Source organism: Pelodiscus sinensis, chromosome 4, assembly GCF_049634645.1.
Source record: "Pelodiscus sinensis isolate JC-2024 chromosome 4, ASM4963464v1, whole genome shotgun sequence".
NCBI lineage: Eukaryota > Metazoa > Chordata > Testudines > Trionychidae > Pelodiscus > Pelodiscus sinensis.
Window position 1 is genome coordinate 87,145,747 of NC_134714.1, and position 27,201 is coordinate 87,172,947.

At 38.0% G+C, this 27,201-nt stretch overlaps 1 protein-coding gene across 5 annotated transcripts in view; it reads left to right on the top strand.

Annotated features, from left to right (window-relative positions):
• The window catches only part of LOC102451127 (uncharacterized), a 67,020-nt gene that overhangs the window by 39,001 nt on the left and 818 nt on the right, over positions 1–27,201 (top strand). For all 5 annotated transcript variants that reach the window (XM_075927683.1, XM_075927681.1, XM_075927685.1 and 2 more), the window contains exons 20-28: positions 2,058–2,162; positions 2,473–13,266; positions 13,677–13,828; positions 16,676–16,835; positions 20,411–20,563; positions 21,587–21,754; positions 23,770–23,867; positions 25,015–25,149; positions 26,019–26,133. In XM_075927683.1, the coding sequence (XP_075783798.1) occupies positions 2,058–2,162; positions 2,473–13,266; positions 13,677–13,828; positions 16,676–16,835; positions 20,411–20,563; positions 21,587–21,754; positions 23,770–23,867; positions 25,015–25,149; positions 26,019–26,133 (11,880 nt within the window). The remainder of the gene's footprint in view (positions 1–2,057; positions 2,163–2,472; positions 13,267–13,676; positions 13,829–16,675; positions 16,836–20,410; positions 20,564–21,586; positions 21,755–23,769; positions 23,868–25,014; positions 25,150–26,018; positions 26,134–27,201) is intronic.

Consider the following 27,201-nt stretch of genomic DNA (forward strand, 5'->3'; position numbering starts at 1 on the left):
AAGCCACTGTATTCCTTGTTCTATGACGAAGAAGGGGGCTTCCGAAAGAGGTTTTTTCCCAAATGTTGGAAAAGCCTCTTCGAACAAAAGAAGCGGAAAAAGGTACACAAAATGCAAAGTGCATTTTGCGTACCTTTTTCCAACAAAAACTTGTAGTTTAGCCATACCCTTAGAGACAAATATATGAAGTATATGAGGCACTGAAAATAATTGCTTTTGGAACAATGTTGAATTTAAATTCAAGTGCAAAGAACAGTCCTTAGCACCTAAGGGAACAGCTAGACTGTGAGTTTTTTTCCCCCCAAAAAACTGCATTGTTTTAAAAGTTACAGACTAACGCAGCTACCCTTTTATGACTTTTAAATTCAGGTAGCATTCTTTTGGTTTTGGAATGTTATGTTTTGGAGAAGTTTTGCAAAGAATTAATAAAAATAATGAAAGAAAATATAAACCTGTTATATTGGGTCATAGTTTTCTAATTGCATGCAAGTTTTAGGCTTTTAAAAAAAATGTTTACCATTTGACAAAAATATCAATAACTGGAAAAGGAACGGGAGTGATAACACTAGCAACCCAAACACTTTTATTAATGCTATATTAGTTATATACATTCTGGGAAGTGAAATAGCAGGCTTCCCAAGATTGCCTTGTCAATACACTCCACATCTTCTAAAGGATTTTCCTTCTTATGGGACAAGTACAATAGATCTGTCTCTATGCCTCTTTGATTTCTTAGTTGAGACTGCTAACAGAGCTGCATCTACCCACAAGGAGCTGGACTGAGACTTGACAGTTCATTTCACAAATGCCACTGAATATCTGTTGAATGGTATAAGAGACAAAAGTACCTCCAAGTGCCTTCCAAAACTCTCTTCTGGTCCTTGTACTGTCTTTCTCTCTTCCCCATATAGCAGATGCACAAGGGGGTCTTGAAGGAAACAAACAGAAAAGTCCTCTGCCCTCTTACTTCCCTTATGAGAGAGGGGGATCCTTGGGAAATTGAAAAGAAGCAAGGGTGACCTGGAACTCAGGAAGTCTTCCTGGGTCAGCCTTTTGAGCTTAATTCCCCTCTCCTCCCCCCCATTGTGGTGTGCGCTGCTCTGAGTATATGTCATGTAGCTTTGGGAGCCATGAGGCTCATTGCTGTCTTCCTCTCAGTGGGCCTGTCTCAGCTGTTGAGGTCAGGAAGCTTTTCCCCTATTCACACTGTCCCTTCCAGTAGCAGATTTTCCCTTTTAAGATAACCCCTGCCCTCTCTCCCCCCCCCCCCATCCAGGCAGAAGTAGTATTGCAGGTGCCCCTCCTTGATGTTGAACAGTCCCAGAGAAGCCTTTTTGTCCCCTCTCTGTCAATGTGATGGTGTGCCTCTTCTCAGCCAGATTGAAACTGGTGACCTGGGGATGATGGGCTCATTCTTTTGTTACTGATTTCTTGACCCATCTAATCCCATTTACAGTAATTTGACATTCCTTTGAACAATAGCTGGTGTTCTTGTGAATGCATTTTTGTTTTGACATCTCATGTATGATATGTAAATGGTGAAAATTTAGGGGTGTTTACTTTAGCTTCTTGGTCATAGTCCAATGTACTAGTATAATTTTTTCCTAGTTAGCGTCTTCTACTAGGGTTGCCAGATGGTTTCAACAAAAATACCGGACACACTTGACATTACGTCACAATCTACATTATATCTTATTTAGAAAATACTGGTCATTTATATTTTCTCAATTTGTTTCCTGAACAGAAAGCTCAAATACTGGACTGTCCGGTTCAAAACCGGACACCTGGCTACCCTATCTTCTGCACTTTCATTTAAATGTGGTATTACTTGTGCTGAACTGTTGTCTGATGTTGCTGTGACTCATCATATAGTTGCTATGCTTTATCTGTACAAACTTGTGTCTCATTGGTCAATTAAAAGATCCCTGTGTGTAGATGGTATATTAGTTTATAAATCAGTATTATGTAAACTTAAGTTTACTATTCTAATTTGCAGACATACATAGGCATTTTTGGTGTAATAACATATCTCAGTGAAAATTTTCTTTTATATTAAGCTGGATGAAGTCTTGAAGAAGTCTAATGCATATGAAGTGGATTGTACTGAACAGAAAATAGCTATCAGTGATCTAACTGAAAAAGTTGCTACATTCAAGGAAAAGGTAACTCTTTAAAGTGATGTGGAAATGTAAAAAAAATGTTAGTTTGTCTTGATCCATTATAATTGTCTAGCAAAACATGTAAGAATTAAAAATACTCTACAATTACAACTTTTCTGACTATGAAAGCCATCTTAAAATAACCCTTAATTTGTTAGTTTATCACTATACAAGTTTATAGTTCAAGCATTGTAAAACAAGATTGATTATTTAGCTTAATGTACTGATCTCATAAGAAGGAGAGCAGTTTCCTTTCAAATACCTACACTTTAAGTTACAGTGTATTTTGTATTATTGTTTTCTTGATGTTTAGATCTTGAAACAAGATGCTGTGGTAGAGTCAATGCAACTGGAACTTGACCAAACAAATGAAGAACTTGATAGATTGAACACAAACCATTTAGAGGAGAGATCTCAACTAATTCAAGACCTACAGCGACGTGAAAGAGAAATTGACAACCTCAAGGAAGTATTGGTGGAAAAAGACAAAGAAATGTCTGCTCTCTCTTCCAGTATGACTGAGTATTCTGAACAGATTGTCATTTTAAAACATCAAATCCATTGCAAAGAGGAAGAAATACGAGAGATGGAAGAAGCATTGTCAAAGGCTGAAAGAGAAACCCTCTTACTCAAAGAAGTTCAAACAGCTGATGTAAGAGATGCAAGCATGAAGATTTCTGTACTTTCTGAGCAAAGTAATATAATGGGATTGGAACTGGAGAAATCTAAAGGCCAGACTGAAGCTAAAACCAAAGAAAATGAGGAGTTGATAAGACAAATCAGTGAGAACAGCACAACTATTAAGGATCTGCGTTCTGAAATCAAGTCCAATAAGGTTACATTCCATAACAAGCTCATGGAGTGTGAGTCACAGATTACTTTGCTGAAAGAACAAATTATTAAAAGTTGTGAAAAACTACAAGAAATTGAGGCAAAACACAAGGAAGAAACTGAATATTTGAAATCCCAGCTTCATGAAATCAGCTCTACAAATGAGAAACTAAAGAGTCTGCTTAAAGAGAAAGAGATCGGAGAACAGAGTTTTGAGAAGGAGTTGAAGTCAGTTAAAGATTTATACAACAAGCTAGTTTTGGAAGCTGCAAAAAAAGATGAAGAATTGGCTAAGTTAACCACACAGCTTGCAGAACGTACTGAAGAGCAAGAAACAGTTACAAAGGTTTTACAAGAGAAACTAGAGACAATTACATCATTAGAGCAAAAACTTCAGGTTGTTGAGCAGCAAAGTGAAGAGACTAAACTTAAATTAATTGGGGACCTGAAAGCCAAAGAGACACAATTTAAAGAACTTAAGAACCAAGTAACTGAAAGACAAGACATAGTTAGTAAGATGGAAACAGAGACACAGGCAATTATTTTAATTAATAAGCAGTTTCAAGCAGCTCTCGAGGAGAAAGAAAAAGATTTGTCAGAGCAAATAAAAGGAAATGAAGATCTGAGAAATATCATAGATGCTATGGAAAAAGAAAAGCAACAATTAGTCAGTGAAAATGAGAGTTTGTCCAAACTATTAGACATGAAGGAATGTGAGCTGTTGACGAGAAACAACGCTGTAGCAGAGATGGAGAATAAGTTATCTGTCAACCAAACAGAGTACCAAAAATCCCTTTCAGAGCTAAATTATGATAAGGAGGAGCTATTGAAAAAGGTTGAACAACTTTCAACACTTGTAGAGCAAAAAGAAAATTCAGTCACAGAACAGCTGCTAGAGAAAACAATGGAGTGTAATGTGCTAACCAATCAGTTGTGTGAAAGCAGGGATCTGACACAGCAGTTACATGAACAAGTACAGTCATTCATCATTCAGTTGAAGGTTGCTAAAGACAGAGAAGTAGAAAAAGAAGAAATGTTAAATAGTAAGTTGACTGACTGTAACGCACTAGTCCAACAGCTTAGCCAGAGTGAGGAAAAAATATTACTATTACAGAAACAAATTCAAGACATAACTGTGGATATTGAAGCGAAAGAAGAACAAATCCTTCATAATGATTCTTTACTTAAACAAGCAGAGCAAAATAAAATGGATATGGCAGAGTTACAGAATGAAGTTCAAAAGCTTAAGGAGGCAAATATAAGGTTATCTCAGTGGGTGGAAGAGAAAGATTTTAATATAAAAAATCAAGGTGTAGAGCTTGAGAATCTACATAGGCAGATTGCTGAGAAAACTGAAAAAAGTGCCATGTTAAATAACCAAATAGAACTTCTAAGGAAGGAACGGGATGAACTAAAACGTGAAAAGGAAGACATTTCAGTTATATGTAGCAAAAAGTCAAGTGAATATACTGATCTTCAGTCTCAGTTGATGCAGCACCAGTCAGAAATTGTGTCAGCAAAGCACCAAGCACACACACTAAACCTAGAAAATGAAAAATTGAAAGTAGACATTGAAACAGTCAATTCTACAGTAATGAAAAAGTCAGATGAAATAACTGCCTTAACTTCACACGTGTCTCAGCAAGATAATATCATTTTAGCTTTGAAACACCAAATGGATAGTTTAACGACTGAAAATGAAAAATTAAAATTTGGCTTTGAGGAAAAAGAAGGTCTCCTTTCTGAGAAGGCAGCTTTGATTCAGCAAATGAAAGAAAATGAATTGTCAGGGGAAAGGCAGCATTTGAAAATGTCAGATTTGCAAAACCAGGTACAAGCTCTAAGCTTTGAAACTAGTCAACTTAGACAGGCAGCACAAGAAAAAGAGAGAGAATTTAAAAAGCAAGCACAAGAATTAAAGTTGTTTAAAGATAAATCTGAAGAGTCTGATTTACTTAGATTTCAACTGTCTGAGAATATGGAGGTAATTTCTGACCTTCAGTGTCAGCTTAAAAATATGATGCAAAAAACAGCAGAATTGAATCAGTCAGTTACACAGAAAGATGAGTCTTTAAAGCAAAAAATAGATGAATATGTTAGTTTGAAAACACACATTTCTGAAATACAGGACTCTTTCTGTAAGCAACAGAAACAGTTAGTGTCTTTGACCTCTGAAGTGAAACAGTTAAAAACAATTGTTCAGGAGAAGGAATTGGCTGTCAATAATGTCACGCTGGTTAATGATAAATTGAAGACAGATCTTCATAACAAAGATAGAGAATGTGAGGTCTTAAGGAACCAGGTTACAGATCTGGAAGAAGCCACACTAAAACTAAAGGAAGAAACAAATGATCAGAAAAATATAATTAATTATATTAGCCAGTCCATGCAAGAAAAAGAATCTTCTCTTATGGAAAAAACAAACCTCCTCGAAAAGCTAAGTGAGAAAGCAAGTAAGGATGAAGAGAAGATACAGTTAGTTTCTCAGCTTCAGAGTCAGATGCGTGAACTGACACAGGAAATACGAAAGTCCAAAGACCTGGCACAGGAAAAAGAAAATGCCTTCTTATCTCTGCAGGAAAAATTTGCAGCTCAGTACGAGCAAAGAAACGTACTTAACATATCACTTAGTAAGAAAGAGGAAGTTATAGTTGAGCTGCTTAAGTCATTAAATGAAAAAGATGTCAGTATACAGCTGGCAGAGAGCAACATTAGTGCTCTTACTAATGAGATAGAGTTGCTTAGAGAGGAACTAGAGAAACATGCTGCAGCTGTTAAAAGCCTTACTAGTGTTTTGCATGAAAAAGATGAAAATCTTGTTGTTAAGCAGAAGGATATTGATTCTCTGACAGTTGAACTAGATTCTATAAAAAGTGAACACCAAAAAGCACAAGACCAAATAAATATATGGAAAAAAGATACACAGCAAAAAGAGCTAACTTTACAGAATCTCTATGAACAGTGCACTGAGCAGGCTAAAAATATTGAACATTTAAAGTCTGAGCTGAGCAATGTACATTCCAAATCCTCTCAAGACTGCCATGACAGCACAATTTTAATAGAGAGACTTCAGCAACAGGTGGATTCTTTAGTGAAGGAGAAAATTCTCTTACAAGAGAATATTGGTAAGTTGATTGTAGAAAACAAAGAACTCAACACATACCAAAATCAGTTACAACAGAAAACAGAAGAACTACGAGAAATCCATGAAAAACTAGACGTGACTGAGAATTACTCAAGAATGCAGATAGATGCTGTCAAATTACAGATGAAGAATGAAAAAGAACAGTTACAAATGCAGGTTAGTGTGAAGGGTGAAGAAGTCTCTGAATTAAAGTTTAAAATTGAAAAGTTAGAACATAGTCTGCTTGAGTCAGAAAACAAGTGGGGGACAGAACTGGATAGGGCAACTCAGCAAAATGCTATTTTTAAAGAGCAGCTGAGCGATTTAGAAAGTGAAATGAAAGCAAAGGATGGTAAAATCCAGTCTTTACAGCAGGAGCTGGATATTATAGAAGAGAAGCTAACTGAAAGGTTATCTGCATTACTTAGTAGTAGACATTTCTTCAAAGAAAAGGATGCAGAAACTTCAGATGTTGGTTTGCAAGTTAGCAGTAGTAGTAAAACTAAATTGGAAAAATTCTCTGCTATGATATCTACTATTCTGAGCAAAGAGATGGAAGACAAAGAATTTCAACTTCTTTTAGAAAAGGAGAAAGAAATGGAGACGATAAAAGATAAGTTAAAAAGTATGCAGTCAATAGAGAAGGAAAAGGAGTTGTTGCAAAATGATCTTGAAAAGGTGAAAAGCACCTGTCATTCTGAAATTGAATGTCTGTCAAAAGAAATGGCCAGTGTCAAAGACACATTATGTAAGCAGCAGTCTCTTGCAGAAGAAAAAGAAAAATTGTTAGCAGAAAGGAACAAGAAAATTATTTTGCTTCAAAAGAAGTTAGAAGAATCAGAAAAAGAACTTAAAATCAGTCATGAGAAGTTGAACATTGAAGGTAAAAAAATAGTGAGTCTCCTAGAAGATATAGAGAAAAGAGACCACCTTGTAGAAAATTTAACTTCACAGACTAACCAGCAGACTGATATAATTTCTGCACTAAATCAGCAGCTGAAAGAAAAGGATTGTTTTGTTGCTCAAGTCAAGGAATCCATGTCTAGTGAAATGGTGAAGTTTTCTGAAGAGAGAAATATATTGAACACCAAACTACAGCATCTGGAAGCTGTTCAGAGTACTTATGTAGGAGATATTAATCAAATATCCCAGCAACTTCAAGATTGTAAGACAGAACTGAAACATAATCAAGTTAAATTAAGCAACAAAGAAACTGCATTTAAAGATTTAATGAATGAAAAAGAGCAACTGCATTTTAATCTTGAGAAATTAGTTAAGGAAAAAGAGATCATGAAAAAGAAACTTCAAGCTGCATTGATAATAAGAAAAGACCTAATGCAAAAACTTGAAAAACTTGAAAGGATTGGGCAGGAAGAAATAGAAAAAGAGCATAAAAAAACAGAGGAATTATTGAAGAGGGTTGGTGAGTTAACACATCAGTTGAAATTCGTTGAAACACAAAATAAAGATCTTGAGTCCCATCTTGGAACTGTGAAGCAGCAGCTATTTGAGAAAGATTCCAAGATAAATAACATGAATGAAAGTTTTTCTGCTAAAGTCTCCAGTATTGAGCAGCTTGAGAACAGTATTGCACAGTTAAAAGATATCCTGGCTGAAAAAGAAAAAGTATCTGAGCAAAACCTAAAGTCCATGCAGGAAAAAGACTCTGTGCTTGCTCACATGCAGTCCGTACTTAGTGAGAAAGAGAGAGAATATGGAGAAGAACATTCTCAACTTCTTGCAATTCTTGAAAATCTGAAGGCTGAAATTGTAGATGACAAGGAGGAATTACTTAAAGATACTAATTTGGTAGAACCTTACACTGGTAATCGGCCAGGTCAATTAGAAGAAGATAAGGAAACCCTTCAGAAGAAACTTCAGGAATCACTTTTGTCCTGGAAAGAAAATATTAAGAAATTGCAGAAAGAAAAGGAAGAATACACTAAACTTGTAGCAGATTTTGATGAACAAACTAAAAACCTTGAACTTCTCAAAAATGAACACAAAACACTCCAGGAAGTTCATCAAAGAAAGTGTAAAGAGTTGGATTGTAGTCAGCTGTTAGCTTACTCTCTACAGAAAGAGTTGGAGTCTCATGTGGCAGCACTCCAAGAACAAGAAACTACTGACCAAAACAGGTTGGAGTCAGATGAACAAAAACACAAGGTTCAAGATGTTTTAGGAAAATCAGAACAGAAAATGTTTGAAATGTCAATGAAAGACAGTGAGTTAGAGAAACTAAGTAATGACTATGCACAACTTTGCGAACAAACAAAAATGTTAAAGGAAGAGTTGAGAGAGACATCAGTTGAACTTTGTGAGAAAATAGGAGAGACAGTAGATTTGAAGAATTCTATGAATCAGCTGGAACAGCAGCATGAGCAACACAAAAACAGCTTATTTGTTGAAATGGTTCAACTGCATGAAAAGTTGAAAAAGTATGAGACTGAGATAATGGATCTTAAAAATATGATTGAGTGCATAAATAATGAAAAGGAAGCTGTAATTAAAAAGAGTGTAGAGGATTACAAGAAGGAATCTGAAAAACTTAAGGTTGATCTTCAACAAGCCAATATACAAGTTGCAGAAAAGGATGAGGAAATTAAGACACTGCATTGTACTCTAATGGATTTCAAAGATAAATTTGATCAGGAAAAGGCAATATTGAAAGAAGCTGTGCAGTTACAGCTCAGTTTGCAGGAAAGCCAGGAAGAAGCCAAACATTTTAAAATGGCTTTTGAAGAAATGAACAGAGAGAAAGAAGAGTTCATCAACAGTTTGGAGAAATCCAATGCAGAATTACTCAATATGAAAAAGGAATTAAAACATTTCAGTGAAGAAAACAAACTACTATTGATGGAGTTAAATATGCTACATGAAAAGACTGTAGAAGCTTCTGAGGGTAGCAATACTATGGTATTATGCAGGAAAGTTAAAGATGAAAATGCTACTGGCAAGGAACTGGCACAGTCACATTCAGAAATTAATTTGCTCCAAGGGAGATTACAAGACAGAGAAATCTCTAATCAGTCACAGGAACATGATCATTCTGGGAGAACTAAGCTAATAGAAGGAACAAAATATAGAATTCTGAAACAAACAAAAGCAACCCCAGAGCAGATGGAGAAAAATATAAATGTGGATGACCTTCATCCACAAGAGCAAAAGGACACTGTAGATGAAAAGTCAAGAGAACGTATCCAAAGAAAGCTCCAAGCAGCCTTAATATCACGTAAGGAAGCCCTGAAAGAAAACAAATTTCTAAAAGATCAGATTGATAGAATAATGTTAGAAAAAGAAGAAATGACCAATAAAGCTTGTACTCTTGAACGCTTGTTGTCTGAACTTGGCAGAGTAAAACAAAACTCAGATACTATTTCTTCATTATGCGAAGAAGAGTCCCTTGTTTCTGAAAATGCTAGGCTCTTAAATGAAAATGAAAACCTAACTGCTGCTTGTGAAAGTCTTAAATCTACCATGGAGACTATAGTTCAGGAGAAAGAGGCTTTTTCTTTCCAACTTAATACCTTAAAAGATTCTCAGACAGTTGAATTAACAGGCTGGAAAGCTAAACATAATGAATTAAAGCAAGAATACGAGTCACTTCTGCAAGCCTATGAGAATATCAGTAGCAAAATAGCAGAAATGAGGCAGATTATTGATATCACTAGGAAAGAAAAGCAAGAAGCTATTCACAGATTCAGTGAAAGGGAATCTGAAAAACATGAGCTTGAAAAACAGCTTCAAGAAGCCATTAACGAAAACAAAGATATAAGGGACCAACTGAAACAATTTGCTGAATCCAAACAATTGGAAATTGATGAAGTAAACAGTAAAGTAGAAAAGCAGACCCGTGAACATGCATCAAGGATGGAAGAACACCAGCATCGTCTTCATGAAGCTGCTCTGCAGAACCAGGAGCTAATGGAGGAAAATGTACAATTGAAGCACACGTCTGAAAACTTAAAGCAGGCATTAGAGAAAACTGAGAATGAAAATGAGATCTTTCATAATAACATTAGTGTAACTAAATTAGCTTTGGAAAACCTGCAAGTTCAAATGGATGTGTCCCAGACTGATATGCAATCTAAAATCAGCGATGTTTTAAATGAAAGAGAATCATTATTACAGCAGATTGCTTTGTTAAATGACGATATTTCAGAAAAAGAGAGAAATATGCACATCATAGAGCAGGAGACAGAATTGATTTCAGCAAAACTAAAAGAAACTGAAGAGTCTTTGGACCAGAAAAACAACTGTCTGTCAAAGTTAGAAAATGAATCTAGATGTCTTAAACAAGAAATTGTTAGCTTAAATGAAAGGGTTAAGATTTTAGAAGATGACAAGTGTCTTCTACAGGAAGAACTTGAAAATGTGCAAGAAATTTCTTACAAAGTAAAAAATGAGAGAGAATTTCTGGAGACAGAGCTGCTCAACCATATTAAAAAAGTGGATCAGCTGACAGACAAACTGAAGTCTGCACAGTTACAAAACAGTTTGCTTCTTCAACAGTTGGAAGACTTAAAGGCAGAGAAGTTCAGTGTGATTAGGGAAAAAGAGGAACAACAGTTGCATCTTGTAAAAGTATTAGAGGAGAAAGTGAAATGTGCCCAGAGAGACAATAGTGGTACAAAAAACAAAACCAAAGAATTACAAGAGCTCTTAAAAGAAAAACAGCAAGAAATTAACCAGTTGCAAAAAGATTCTATTAAATTCCAGGAACTGATTCTGGACTTGCAAAGATGTAAGAAATTAGCACAGTCAAAGAGTGAAAAATTTGAAAAAGATTTAAATAATGCCACAGAAAAGCTTGCAAAATCAAATGAAGTGATACATAATCTGAATGAAAATCTTTCTTCCCAAAAAGCTTTGTTGGATGAGTCAAAGATTGAACTTGAAAGGCTTACAGCTGAGAATTTGAATAGGAAAAGGGAACTAAAGAAGAAAGAAGATCAACTACAAATTCAGAAGAGAGAATGTGAGAGAGAATTAGAACTTGGCCTTCAGCAACTGAAAACAGTTCACAAAAGAGAATGGTCGGACTTTGAAGAAAGACATAATATTCTTCAGAGAGAGAAAGACAGGGCTGTTAGTGATCTACATCAGTTGCAAGAGCAAATCAACACTAAGGACTCTCAAAACAAGAAACTTCAAGCAGATTTGAATGCAACATTGGCCAGATTAGCAGCTTTTACAAAATGTATTTCCTCTCTCCAAAATGACCGGGACCGGGTAATTGGTGAAATGAAAACCTGGGAAATACAGTTTAAAGAAGTTATTCAAAATAAAGAGAAACAGCTGGATGATAGTAGTAAGAAAATAATAACCTTACAAGAAGAAATGAAGGACAAAGTGGCACAGATACAGGAATTGAAAATTAAATATTCCATGTTAGAAGAATCTAAGAATGAAATGCACTTGTGGCAAAAATCTGTAGATGCACAACACTATAGTGAGTTATGTAGAATAAAGGAAGAAAATGCTATTCTTATCAGCAGACAACAAGAATTAGAAATTGCTCTTCAGTCAAAAGAACAAGATTTACAAGCACTGCTTAAAGAAAATAATTCTCTTAATCATCTTTTAGAGATTAATAGTGATGCAAGAAGAGAGATAAAAGCATTAGAAAGTAATTTTGCTAAAAAAGAACAGGAATTACAACAACTTTTATTTGAAAAGGAAAAGACTCATGCAGAGTTGGAAAAACAGATTGCCATTTCTCAACAAATGAAGGTAATGTTGAACAACAAAGATAGAGAAATTTCTCTACTGATTTCTTCTAAGGGTGGGGAAATATCTGCATATCTAACTCGGATACAGACTCAGCATAGAGAACAGATGAACGAATGTGAACAACAGATAAGATCTCTGCAAAAAGAGAGAGAACAATTTGATGAAGCCTATCAGAGGATGGAAAATGAATTGAAAAATCTCCAGAAGAAAGCAGACAAAGCAATTCAAGATAAGGCTGAGATTGCCAATGAAATTGATGCATTTAAAAAATCAATGTCATCTCTCCAGTATGACAGAGATGATCTCTTTTCTAAATACAGAGATCTGGAGCATCATCACCAAAATGTTTTAAGTCAGAAAGAAAGTTTATTAGCCAACAGTGCTAGTGAGAACAGTACCCTGAAACAAGAATTAAGAAAACTTTTGAATCGGATAGATGATCTTCATTCTGAAAATGCAATGCAAAATGCACAACTAATAAAGTACCGGGAAGATCTTAACCAAGTTTTGTCATTGAAGGATCATCAGTTGAAAGAGTTGCTTAAACAGCAACTGGATTGCATTAAGAACCTTGAAAAGGAAAAAACTGATCTTCAGAATCAACTCAAAGAAATGGCGCTGACTAATAAATTGCAGAAGGAAAGCGGAGAATCTCTAGAACATGAAAATAAAAAATTAACTTCCAAAGTTAAAGATTTAGAGACTCTAATTGCATCACTAAACAAAGAGAAGCTGGTTTCTGACTTTGGAGAGAAACCACAAACTAGGGGGAGTAGGCAACATAATCAGAATAAAGATTTCAAGGCTCGTGTACAACATCGGGAACAATTTCAGAACATATTTCAAGATGTCGAGAATGTAACAGGCAAAAATCCAAAAGATATAGAAGATAAATATAGTATGACAGAATTTGAGCATGATGCTAGCTTCCTGTGGAAGGAAGCTGATGAGTCTTCAGAAAGGAGGCTATTAGAAGCACAATTTCAGAATAAAAAGCTGAGATCCCAAAATGAGTCCTTTGGAAAAGCTATGACTGCTTTGCAAGATGATAGAGACCAATTAATAGAGGATTTTAAGCTACTTGAATGCAAATATGCATCTGAACTGAAGTTTGAAAGGAAAAGAGCAGATAAACTTGAAGCTGACCTTAATGATTTTAAATCAAATCTCTTCACTGTGTTAAAAGAATATGAATATTTGAACTCAGTGCTTATTGATGCTGAAAATGAGATCACTCTTGATCAACTTGCTGAGGAAATAGAAAATTTGTGCAAGACATTAGCCACCAAAGACCTTGAAATTACCAGGCTCTCATCAGAGTGTGGGAATTATGTTCAACAGATTGATGCCTTTTCCAAGTCAATGGCTAGTCTTCAGGATGACCGAGACAGATTGCTGCAGGAGCTGAGCAAGTCAAAGGTAGTTCATGAAGCTAAACAGGACACGGCTTCATTTCCCATTGCCTCTGATAGCATAAGTGAGATAAATTATCTTAAGAGCAATTTGGAAATATTTCAGATGGATAGGAAGAGACTAGTAAGATTTGATTAGATACATTATGTAAAGTTTAAAGAAAAAAGCAAGGAGTTAGTCTCTCTCTTTTGGAGACTTGTGAAGTTAATTTAATAATTTAGCAAAATAGTTAGAAAAATCCAAGTTGAACAAGGAAAGCACAATTAGGATAAGTCTGAGATCTTAAACAACAGGAACAAGTACAAATGAGACAAATGAGAGGAAGCCATGCTTCTGTAAATATAGTTTTGGTGCTAACAGAGATTTTTCCATCATGGGGTTTTTATTCTTGTTTACCAAACCTGTTTTTTATGTAGGCTAAAGAAGGAGCTAATCTTGCAGCTGCTGAGATAGCAAATTTAAAGAGCAAGGTAGATGACCTTGAGAGAGCCTTGCATCAGACAAAAGCTTTCCAAGAGGAAACTGAGATACAGATATCATCATACCAGAATGAACTGGCTGGATTGAGGTACATATATTGGATTGAACAAAATATATACATTGTTTTCATAAAAATAATTTTCAGTGGGATAGAATAGAGGAATAAAACATCCTTATATAATTATCTGATAAATAAAAAGGGTTTACAGTTCACCAAAAATTTGCCATGGAAAGGTTTCCATTATGCGTCACATTCAATTTCAGCATTCTATTTTTCTCCTCATTAACTTTTTTCCTATATATATATATATATTGAAATCTTCATCAACATGAAAGCCTCCTATGGACCTACTTAGGAACTGAATTTTCTGTCTTGTTGGCTTCGATATGTAATATTTTAGGTTGGGTTTTTGCAATCAGTTTCTTTGCTACATATCATGTTGCTCCTTAGAGATTTACCATTTCTATGACGGAGCAAAAGATGCATTTTCTACAAACAATAACTGCCCTTGTAAGAATGCCCAACATGTTGGAAGATTTGTAAGCTGTACAGACTGCTCAGCTTAAGTCATAGTAATACTGAAAGCCAGCCCACGTTCAGGTCTGAGCTGCATCCATGCTTCACTTGAATTTTGTTCACTGTTCAAACTTTCGGGAAACTTTGTGATTCTACATTGATATATGTAAACTTTGAGCCTGATCCTGTGAGGAATTGAGATCACAAAATATTCAGGTTGCTCTCTGTCCCAAGAGACCGATCTCTTACCTTAGGTGGTAAATCTGAATTTTAGATCTCACGCTGCGGACAGTGCTTATAATAAAATAACTGAGGGTTTATTAACTAGGAAAAAGAAACGAGAGAGTTACAGGTTAAAGCAGTAATGCATACAGGCAGTCCCCGAGTTACGTGGATCCGACTTATGTGCGGGAGTGGTGGGACGCCCAGATGCGCCGCTGTCCCGCCGTCCTCCGGGGCGAGAAAAGCTGCTCCGCGTCTCCCTGGTCTGCTGGGGGGAGAGCCAGGAGAGCCACCCACCCCCAGCAAAGCAGGGAGATGCGGAGCAAAGCTGCGGAGCACGCCGGCAGCGGGACAGCCCAGATGCGCCGCGGCTGTCCCGCTGACGGGACAGCCGCGGTGTGTCTGGGCTGTCCCACTGCCAGCGTGCTGCTCGGCTTTGCTCCACGTCTCCCTGCTCTGCTGGCGGGGTTCCCCCCAGGAGACCAGGGAGACGGGGAGCAAAGCCTCGGCGCACGCCGGCAGCGGGACAGCCGTGGCGCGTCTGGGCTGTCCCGCTGCCCGCGTGCGCCGCAACTTTGCTCCGCGTCTCCCTGGTCTGCTGGGGGGAATCCCCCCCCCCCCCCCAGCAGACCAGGGAGACGCGGAGCAAAGCTGCGGAGGATGTGGGGGGGACCGCGGCGCCTCTCGGCGGTCCCGCCACCCGTGTCTCCCTGGTGTGCTGGGGGGGGTGCAGCTAGTGCGCTCCCCTCCCCCCCCCCCCCCCCCCGCAGACCAGGCTTTTCTCGCCGACGCCGCCTGGGGTAGAGCAGCTGGGGCGCTGCTGGGTTGGTCCTTCAGCGCCGCTCGTCGGCGCTACTGGACCAACCCGGCAGCACCCCAGCTGCACTGCCCCAGGTGTCCCCAAGTGAGCCGCTGCTGAAACTGACCAGCGGCTGACTACAGGAAGCCTGAGGCAGAGTTGCTCTGCACCGGCTTCCTGGAATCAGCCGCTGATCAGTGTCAGCAGCGGCTGACTTGGGGACACCTGGGGTAGAGCAGCTGGGGTGCTGCCGGGTTGGTCCCCGCAGCACTGAGGTGCGGTGCTGTGGGGACCTACTCGGTAGCGCCCCAGCTGCTCTGTCCCAGGCGTCCAAATTCAGCCGCTGTTGAAACTGATCAGCGGCTGATTCCAGGAAGCCCAGGGCAGAGCAACTCTGCCTCGGGCTTCCTGTAGTCAGCCGCTGGTCAGTTTCAGCAGCGGCTGAATCTGGACGCCAGTTCTGACTTGCATACAAATTCAACTTAAGAACAAACCTACAGTCCCTATCTTGTACGTAACCCGGGGACTGCCTGTATATACACAGTTTAACAGATAAAAGGTAGTAAAGTTGTAGTACGTTGTCATTTCAAAATGTCTTGTAGGGCTAACCCATGCCAAGCAGCATGAGACTTGCTTATTTTTAGGAATCTTTGCCTGTCAGAGTCCAGATAGCAAAAAAGATCCAGTTTCTCCTTGATGAGATTTTTATCCCTCCATTCCAGAGCCCAAATTGATGGGATGAGTTCACATGTAATTACTAGAGGTAATTAGGAATGCAGCCAACAGGGCCTCTCCTTTGATGCTATAACTCATTTGACTTAGTTGAGCCATCTTGTATACTGATGAGCCTTTTTTCTTATTTAATGCTTCTTTTCCTGTTTAGGACATGTATAATTACAGAGGTTTATAGTGCATAGATAACTCAGTATAATTCAATATAACTTTGTGCATGGATTGGTTATAAGTGAGATCAATATATGCAGCATCCTGCAATCATTTTATAAAATCTCAACACCTATTTATCAACTTAGCATTTAGTACTTATTTTGATAGTACCAACACACGTGAAAGGAAAACTGGTTTCCAACTGTGGTTTTGTAAGTGTTCAGTGAAGTCTAGGGCCATGCCTTGAGCTGGCATTTGGTCTGTCAGGAATAGTGTCTCTCACACGTCCGCGAAGTGTGTGCAGTATATTTTTTCAATGTCTTGTTCTCTTAAGTTTTCTAACAACAGAAGTCTTTGAAGGGCTTGAGCACTGATGTGTATTTTCAACTACTCATTTGTGAGTGTGTGCGCAACTTGCAATTTTTCAATATTGGTGAGGCCAGCTTCATTTTTCACATTGACTTTTATGCAGTATGTAATAATTAACACCTAGTTTAATTCTTTGTGTTCAGAATGGAGAAAAACCTCCTGCTGACGGAGTCCCAAACACTACGAAATCAGTACCAGATGGCTGTTGCAGACAAGGACCGGCAGATTGCAGAATTACAGAAATTACAGCATGACATGATTGTTAAAGAATCTGTGTCCATTGATAGCAATTACCCTATCAAGGTAAACCAGACCATTTTTTAAAATCAAACAAAAGCACTTGGTCAGTTAATATTTTTCATCTTGAAAACCATTTCCAGAAATAGAACTATGATACCAGAGCATTGGAAGATACCAAATAATGTGTGTATATCTAAATAAAGCTCCATGGGTGATCGAGGTATTTACAGATCAGTAAGTCTGAAATCTGTACTTAGTAAATTGCTTGAAACAATCATTAAAGCAATAGTAAAATATTTGGAAACCATGATATATTGGGTTTCATGGTTTATGTAAAGGAAGATCACGCCTTGTTAATTTGTAAGATGACTTTGAATGTCTGAGGAAATGGAAAGGAAAGGAAATGGATAAAAGGCAAACTAGCTGACACAATTAGACTTTCAAAAAGCCTTTTAAAGCCTCTCACAAAACCTAAGTGTGCGCACCAAGCAAATTAGGTTCTGGCCCATGATTAGGCTTCTAAGTGCTCCAGTAATACAAATAAAAAATAGTTCTGTGGTAAGAAGCAAAATACAGGAAACCCTCACCTTTACGGTGGAGGTATTCCCATATCCATTGCAATTGGCAAAATTTGTGAATACAGGGAATCGCAGCACCTGGCCCCCACAGTGAGCTGCCCGTGGCTTCCAAACTCACTGCAGAGGGCTAGGAACTGCAGAAGCTCACCACAGCTGCCAGGAGCCATGAGAACTCACCGTGGCTCTGGGAATCTGCAGGGAACTCACTGTGGCATTAGGCAACCACGGGGATCTCACTGTGGGGGCCAGGAGCTTCGGTGAGTTCCCTGTGGCTCCTTGCTCTGGCTTTCCTCCAGCTGGGACAGGAAACCCACGAATACGCAGAACCTCAAATAGCAATTCCACGAATTGTGAGGGTCCTCCTGTATTCTCATGGGTCAAACACTGACCAAGAAACAGAAAATGAAGAGTAGAAATAAATGGCTAATTTTTATATTGGCCAAATATTAACAGTGGGCTGGTTCAAAGTTCTCAGTGAGATTCTATGTTAATTACTGTGTTTATTAATGATCTAGAAGGGGAAGTGAGCAGGAAAGTAGAAAGGTTGCCAAATTTGCATATGGCGGCAAAATTTGTAGTTAATAAGATTATTTAGATTAGTCAAGCCCAGAGAGGTAGAGGCTCTTTGGAGAGACTGAACCAAACTAGGTAAATTGTCCATGGTTCAGTAATTTTTTTTTCCCATCGTGCTCTAATCAATCGCTGTTTGATGAGTGCTTGTTTTCGTTAGTTGTTGTTTTCTTATCACAGCTATCTTGTCTCAATTGATAGGTGTTTGCCCTATCTGTTAGGGTCGTGTCAGTCTGCCCTTCATCCGCATCCCAATGGGGTATACAGCAATCTCGTGGCATTTTTACGTCTGTCCTCACTTCTCCCTAGAACATCTGGTCTGGTGATGGCCTTCACACTTATCTTCTAACAGATTTTTCGTTCACATGCACAAAACAGACTTAATTTCTTTGTTTCATAGGCACAATATGAATATTGAAGCAGGAATATCAAATTATAATTAAAAAACCCTTTTACTTATTTCACAATACTCATTTTAAAACTTAAAATTATAAGATCTATTTCTGCCTTGGAATCAGCTTTAGACACAGTATTATGGCTGGTGCACCTTTACCAATGGTAAGGTAAAAGTCCTTTCTGTTGGCAGAGCACACTGAGACACATTACTTTAGTGACACGGCTATAGCTCTGCTTATTGGGCAGTTGAGGACAGAAAAACTAATAAGATAGTAGGATACATAAGGAAGGGGATGAAGAATGATAGTGAAAATATTGTCATATCTTTACATAAATCAATCTGGAATAGCATGTGCAGTATTGGTCACCTTATCTCATAAAAAATAATATAGATTTAAAGAGTGATGGGAATGACAAAAGGACTCACTCAAAGGAAGAAAGCTTGAAAAGAAACAACAGGGAACATGCTAAAAGCATATAAAGTATGCAACATGGTATACAGAAGTAAATTGGGGCTTCTGTTCTCCCTTCTCCTCCCCCAAGAACAAGGGGACATTCTGTGAAATTAAAAGGTGACAAATTCAAAATTTGTAAAAGGGAATAGTGTTTCACCCAAAATTTAGTGAGGCTGAGAAACTCATTGCTACAGTCTGTCATTGAGGCCAAAAACATAGCAAGATTCCAGAAAGAATTATTCATTTCTATGGATTACCAGAACATCTTGAACTATTTAAGAATTAACAAATGTTGGAAGGGATATTACCAGCTTTAGGGTTTAAAGCCATCCTCAAATAGCTGGAAATTAGGCAGAGACCAGATGTGAAAGCAAGATTAACCCACGTGTCCAGTGCAAGGGTTCTTTGCACCTTCCTTTGAAGCATCTGGTACTCACTGCTGTTGCAGACAGAATACAGGAGTAGATGGACCACAGATCTCATTCATTCTGGTAATACTTCTGTTCTTCAGATTTTGTGTATGAATAATAATGATCTTAGGGAAAGTGTTATTTCAACCTAATATCATCTTTGATGTTTCTGACCGAAAGGAAAGTTGTAGTAAGTTACCTTCTAATTTCGCTAAGAACAATAATTGTTACTAGGCAAGATTAAGACTATAATATACTAACCATTTCTGATCATCAAATCATGAATAATATGAAAAAATTTCTAACAGTGATGACTATTAGAATGTGGAATAGTATCTTGAAGGAAGTGGAAGAAGGCGCATTGTATGACTATATATGTAAAACTGGTACTAGAAATCATAGGTAGGACGCTGCCCTTTATTGTTGGGATTTGGATTGGATTGTAGAATAGCAGACCAAATAGAGATGGACATGGCTTACCTTCTATGATTCAGAGTAACAAGTTATGGTGTTATTTTTCTAGAGGGGTACTACCTGCTTTAAGTACATACTTGCAAAATATCCATCTTTCTTTATCCAAGTTACTAGCATAAGGTGGTGTTAAAACTGATAGGACTTTAAAAATTGAATTTGCTTTCCATTGTTTTTCATTCATACATTTTCTGCATTTTGCTTCACTTAGATACTTAAAATCAGTGAAGTCAATCTCATTTGTTTAGAGTAATTTTCTCTTTCTGTTCCCAGTGTTGAAATGGATGGGATGGAAACACCAGAGGGATGTTAGTTTATATCAATGTTCCCCAAACTTTCTCTTATACCCTATGTAATAGAACCTCTTCATGACCTGGTTGGCAGCTGCAGCTGGGAACAGAGCCATAGTCAGGGCCAAGGCTGCAGATAGAAGTCAGGGCCACAATTGGGGCTGGAGACCGTGGTCAGAACTGTGACTGGAGCCAGGAGTACAACTGGCACCTTCCCTGTCCCATGTTGGGGTGAGCCTGGGCCTCGCTGCACCCCCCAAGGAGCCTGTGCCCACAGTTGGGGACCTCAGGTTTATGTAAATTAGAACAGTTTTTTTTGGAAACTTGAGAGAAACATGTGAAAGGGAAATAATAGTGGGACTGTAGACACCACTGGTTTAAAACATGTGTTGTTAAAACAATGGATTATGTATCATTACCAAACCAATTTCTGTAGATTTAACCCTGAATTTTTGGGTGGTGTTTAAGGCATTAGAAACAGCCACTCTGGTTGGAAGTCCGAACACCCCCGAGCAAGTCAAACATCTTTTAGCTGAGAGGAGCCAGTTTCAGAATGAATTGCAACGCTGTCTTCAGGAAATGCACCAGAGGGAGCTGCGTTTCCAGCAGATGAACTCAAAGGTGGGGAAAGAGATAGCAGTGAGTAAGTACTCTGGGTAAATGTGGAGCATAGCTAATGTTAATGTAGGAATATTTTCAACAACTAGAATCTGGGACCAGGACATATTTAATGTTTATATTGAGTATTTATATTACTATTGCATTAGCTCATGCAACTGTAGCTGTTACTTGACTTAGACAGGGACTCTTGACCCTGCAGTTTGCAATGCAGAAGTAGGAGCACCAAAACTACATCACAATCAACACAAAAAAGAGTACATTTGAGATGGGAACTGTTGAAATTCCTCCACACTTAGGCTATGTCTACACTGGCGCGATCTTGTGCCAGAAATATGCAAATGAGGCTAAGCGTGGAATATCGCCGAGCCTCATTTGCATATCTAATGAGCCACTATTTTTGTAGAAGAGGCTCGTGCGCCAGAAGGAGCGCCTATACTGCCCCTTCTTGTGCAAGAAAAACCTTCTTGCGCAATGCCGTTACGCTGATTATTTCCTTCTGGTGTAAGAGCCTCTTCTGCAAAATGTCGGCTCATTAGATATGCAAATGAGGCTCGGCAATATTCCATGCTTAGCCTCATTTGCATATTTCTGGCGCAAGATAGTGCTAGTGTAGACATAGCCTTAGTATTGTATTTGAGCTATATGGTGTCAAATTTTAGAAGTCCCTTAAAATACATCCATAAAATCAGCAGGTATACCAATTTGCAATTATAAACCAGGGAATCATGTATGCACAAGCAGTTATGTGTGCAGTTTTCTATCATGCACCAATTTGTTAACGTACTCTGTTAGTGCATGCATGATCTTTGGAAAAGCATGACCCTTGGAATACTATGTCTTTAAAATCTTTCCTTTGTTTTCTGTTGAAAATTGTCGATCCGTACTTTTGCCGCCACCACTCTTTGATGATGCACATTTTTCAGCCTATATAAAATTGCTCTTAACTATAATTCTTGTCTCTACTGGCGATCTCTTTAGAAAGAAATGTATTGGCTCTTGTTTTGAAAGGCTGAATTGTTGCAGGTAATGCAGTCAGTAGAAGAGAATGCTGTATTGTCTGCCCAGTTGAAGACAGTATCACAGACTCTAAGAGAGAATCAGCTGCGTTACACTGATCTGCAAAACCGTTATTTTAGACTTGAGAGGGAATACCAGACAGTGCAAGTTAACTCTTTCCAAGATACTACTCAGGTAAAGTAAACATAATCCATAATTTTTTTTCTCTACTGAATTTTTAGTCTCATGATCTTACCAAATTTTAAAAGGTTGTAATCTTTCCTAGTTTTCCTCTAATGCTTAGTGTAAAATAAACAGTTCATATTGCATTGGTACATTTTTGCTGGTTCATGTATTAGTTATGAGGTAATGAAAATAGTTCTCTTCTTTTTGTAGGTACATGCAGCTTTAACTACCCTCATTTGGACTTGATTTCTCAGATGTTTGCTTGTTAGTGTACACAGATTTACTAGTCTTTGCAGTTATAAAATATTTGTATGCTACAATTTTTTTAAAACCATGAAGAGCAGGCCTCAATAAAACCTTTAAAAATCTAGTTGCCAAATAAATATGCGATATGGGTGTGAAAGTGGTGGAGATGATTTTGATGGGTTTAGGTCACAGAGATCCTCTTGAGACTGTCACTTGATAGGCTGATCATACCACTAAGCCCTCCCACTTGCCCTCCACCATCATGTCCTGCTGAGCCAGAACCTCTGGTCTCCCCCAGCAAAGGCAAAGAGTTGTGAGGTCACAGCCTACAGCAGAGTAACACAGACATGGAGAGCAGTTGGACTCTGGGAAGACTCAGTCAGAGAGACATGGCACAGCACCCATTTTACTTTGCATAAAGCTAATAAGTTGTTTGCTCCCTTTATCTATGAAAGGGATATGCACAGCTCTTGTTCTTCCCCACCATCACTCCACTCCCACCCCCACATAACAATGATTTACCCTGGGTTTAATAATAAGTGATTTTGTTAAATATAAAAAGTAGGATTTAAGTGGTTGCAAGTGATAACAGACTGATCAAAGTAAATTACTAAGCTAAATCAAACAAAACGCGCCAGCTAAGCTTAATATGCTAAGAAACTTGTTACATGCAATTTGTTACCCTAACAATAGTTCTAATAATCTTTTCTTGCAAGCTAGGCAGCCTCCTACCTTGGGCATGATCCTCCTCCCCCGTTCAGTCCTCAGACTGTTTCTAGCAGTCTTCTGGGTGGTAAGCAGAGAGTGTTCCCTGAGTGCCTGAAAACATGTTGTGGTGTAGCACTGCCCCCAGAATGTAGATAGCAATGTCTTTTAAAGTGCAGGTTTCTTGGCCTTTAGCCACAAATGCCATGAGGTGATGTGCATCAGTTTCCCCTTCCACACAGCAGTGTAGGTTTGTTATGCCCTTGCTGCTTTGCCAAGCTTGTACCCTGTTCACAGGTATTAGCTTAGAAACTACATGCTCATGGGACTTCCTTGTCCCTATCCTTGGCACGTACAGATTTTCGCCCCCAGAAATCAAGTATATTCTATATTTTTCAAGGGGTTACCATTAGTATCAGTTCCTTTGTTTTGACCCATAGGTGTTGTAGGAAAAAGCATAAGGTTACCAGTGAGTTTGATTGTTGCATTTATGCCATTTCAGTTCTCCTCCTTTCCTGTTCCTTACATACAGTGCCTTACAGCTTTTAAGGGTGCCTTACCTCCATCTCTCTCTTAAAAACAAAAAAAACCCCTAACCCTAGTCATCCTGTACTACCTTGTTGACTTATTGGTAGGGATCAATTAGTGTAAACCTACCATGTCTGCCCTTTTGTATTTCTGCAACGTGCTACTGATCCCCTGCACACTAAAAGCCTTTCTTTGGGGGCTTGTTTTGAGACTTCCGCTATCAAAGTTCACCCTGCTCACTCCATTTATTTATTCAAATGCAGAAATCCCCAAAGGCTAAACAGTAAATGTGCAAATGGAAGTAATGGAATCTTTGAGTCTTGTGGCTTGCATAGGAAATGTCCTCTTTGCAGCAAAGATGCACTCTTATTTTTGTGTACATTTGGGATTATAACCCCCAGAATTTAAGGATGAAATGGCAAAATATCAGATAGAAATACCACTAAGTTGCGGAATAATTTTTTTTCAACTGACAGAACCAATTTTGTAACTGGAAACAGGTTCTTATTTTTATAAGTATTATTTTAATATTTTATATTTTCTAGGGTGAAACTAGAGCAGAAGTTCCCCCAGGAGCTCCACAAGAAAGAGCCGCAGTTATTGTTGAAATAGACAATATGGAACTAAATGAACTAAGAAAAAGGTCAGGATTGATTACATCAGTTTATGGTGTTTTTTTTCTTATTTATGACAATGAAGCAGTCAAGCAGAAGTAGAACACGTCTATTTCTCTGGAGTGCTGTTTTGGAAGAGGAAAAAGGAGATGTTCAAGAGAAGGAATGTTTACAGTGAATTTATCAGAGAGGAAGGATGGTCCAATGGTTAGTGTGCTGACCTAGGATATGGGAAACTCAGTTCAATGTACTGCTGTGCCGCATCCTATGTGAATGTGGCACCTCTCTGCCTTGTTCCCCATCAGTAAAAAGGAGGCAATAATGTTCCCCATGTCACAGGGATGTTGAGGATAAATACATTCAAAAGATTGTGAAGCATTAGAGCAAATAATAGATTTTTCAGTTCACTGGCAATTTAAAAAATATACAAAATGTTCTGTTTCAACTCAAATTGCGAAGGTTTTTTTTTTAATTTTCTGGGAAATCAAAAAGTGTTTTTTTTTTTTAAATCCGATCAGAACTGAGCATTTCATTTCAGTTTGGAATTCTGACAAGAGCTAAGGCTAGGAGCTGGAGTCCTCCCTTATAACCTTTAGGCCCATAGTTAGGAATCTTTATTGGGATATAAGAGTAACACAGGTTTTATTTCTCTCTCTCTCATGTGAACAAGGGGTTTGCACTTGGGTCACCCAGATTGCAGGAGCATGCCTAACCACTGGACTGTCAGATATTCTGGTGTGGGTCTTCTTCAACTTCCACAGGAGAGACTGTTCTACTTTGTATAAATAATTAGTCATTGGAGCAGGGACATGGACCAAGCTGTCAGACTTCTTAGGAGAGTATCTAACTACTGTGCTATTGAGTCATTCCCACTCTTCTTCCCTGTGAATTGTCTTATGAACTAACAACTTCCCAGCCATTTTGTGATTCTAGTCCTCGTTTACATCAAAATACATGAAATCAGAAAGAGAAATTTTGAGTCTGGCCAGAACAAAATATTTAAACATGACAGAAACATGTGGAGTGTTTTGATTTGCTTGAAAATAGTCAGCAAATTCGGCATGAAGGCATACCTGAACTTCTATAAAACACACAAGTAGATTACAGAAAAAGATTATCAGAAAATTAATCTTTCTTTCTGTGCTTAAATTGCTTTAATATTTGCATTTACCATAGACTTGCAGAGACAGAGCAACAGTATGATTCAGTGCAACAGGCCCTGTCACAAGTGACAGAAACATTGTCAGAAGAAAGGAGCAGGAGAGAAGCTGCAGAAGAAGCCTTAGGACTTGCTGAGGAACAATGTAAAAGGTTGGAGATACTTGCACAATATTTTCCCCTTTTCAGATCATACGATATGATCCGACAATTGAAGCTATTCAGCAAACTTTCACAGGGAATTCCTTTGAAATCAGTGGGGGTGGGAAAGGTCCACATCAGCATAGAGATTCATTCATATAGTACTAATTGTAACATCAGGGCCTAAATGACCAAATGCAGGGGATTTTTTCCTCTTGGGAGAATGAGAGGTTTTTCCTTGTGAGTCACTGTGGCTGATGTTAATACTGATCGTCTAGTATATCTAAAAATTTGAGATTCAATTTTTTGTTTGTTATTTACCACTGTTGTTTGTGAGGTTAGTGATGAGAGATGTTGTTTTGTCATGGCTAGACACAGAATCAGTTAATGAAAGTAATGAAAACTTCTACACTGCTTGGCCAGTGTGTCTCAACCACAAATTACAGGGTCTTTGTGCTGATCTAAAGGAAAACATGTCTACCAGTTTCCTAGCTGAATTCACTAATCAGAATTGGTTTTGCTCCTTGAATGAGCAGAGCATTCCACATAAATTCGATTTTATACATGTGGAGTAGCCATATATCATTTACATGCAGACAAATAAAATCAACATCCTAATTGGAGAAGTACTAAATAATCAGCTAGAAAGAAAGGGGGAAAAGGCTGTTTCGGTAAGTGTGAATAAGTAAAACATACAGAATCGAAAATACAGGGTGGAAAAGAAAAAAGATAATTTAATTTTTTTTTTACCAAAAGTAGTAAGCACTAGCTGAGCTGTACAAAGTATGTTTCTGTAGGTAGATGATACTTGATAATGGTACTTGTAAAGAATAGGTAACTCAGTAATATTTCTCCTTGGCCTTTTAATTTCTCTTCTCTAGACATGAAACGAGTAGTTACAGCACTGTAGCTAGAGAATACACTGTTCAGATGGAGTCTGATGAGGAAAGAGAGGCTTTGATCATCAATCCTAGTGAACATATTGTTGTACGTAAGGTAAGGAAGTGTGTGATCTTGAAGAAATTCTGAGGTATACGTTGCCTAAAAATGGGTGCTCACACTGCCAACTGCAAATGGTACAGAGAATGGAGAAGTCTTTTCTCTTCAGATTCTTTTAATTAAATAATATTTTTAATAAATAATCTGAAAGAATGGAGCAGTAAACGACATGTGTGCTAAAATGAATAATAAAAGAGTAAAACTGTGAACAACTAAACGCATTAGCCCAGATGCTTAGCTGGTATAAAATCATCATGGCTCCTTAAGCTTCATTTATACCAACTGTAGATCTTCCTATGTTATGTCAAGTCTCAGAGAGGTAGCCATGTTAGTCTGTATCTGCAAAAATGAAGAGTGCTGTGGTACCTTAAAGACTGATTTATTTGGGCATTAGCCTTCGTGAGTAAACAAACATTTGGAACATCTGACGAAGTGGGTTTTTACCCGTGAAAGCTTATGTCCAAATAAATCAGTTAGTCTTTAAGGGGCAACAGGACTGCTCCCTATTTTATGTGTAAACATTCTCAGGTGAGGGATTGCTGTTGTAAATATATCTGGAGATAGTCTTTTCAAGAGATGAACTAGAGGGGAAATATTATAGATATGTGAGAGTGCAATGCATTTACTGAATATATTTTTGAAGCAAATACCTGAAATCGACCAGCACCTCCCTCTGTAGTAAAAACCCCCAAACAGCTAACAGTCTTTTATAGTGCCCAGAGATCATGGTGATGGGCACACCGTGGAGTGATGCCTATGTATACATTCAAAATATCAGTGAAAAATTGAAAATAAAACAGCATGTTTAACTTCATCTTTTAGTGTGCTGTGTTATAGATGGTAACCTATAGTTAATGCAAATGTAAATTAAATAAAATATACCGTTTATGTATATTTTGGATGAATACTGAGTATTTACATATATAAATTGTGTATGCGTTATATAATTGTGTGTTTCTTTCTGGTCTGTGTGTATGTAATTAAATATTACAGTCATTCTGTATAGCCTCTTTCCCCTTCTTCCTCTCCCTCTGTATCTTTTTTAACTGCTCCATTCTTTTCCCC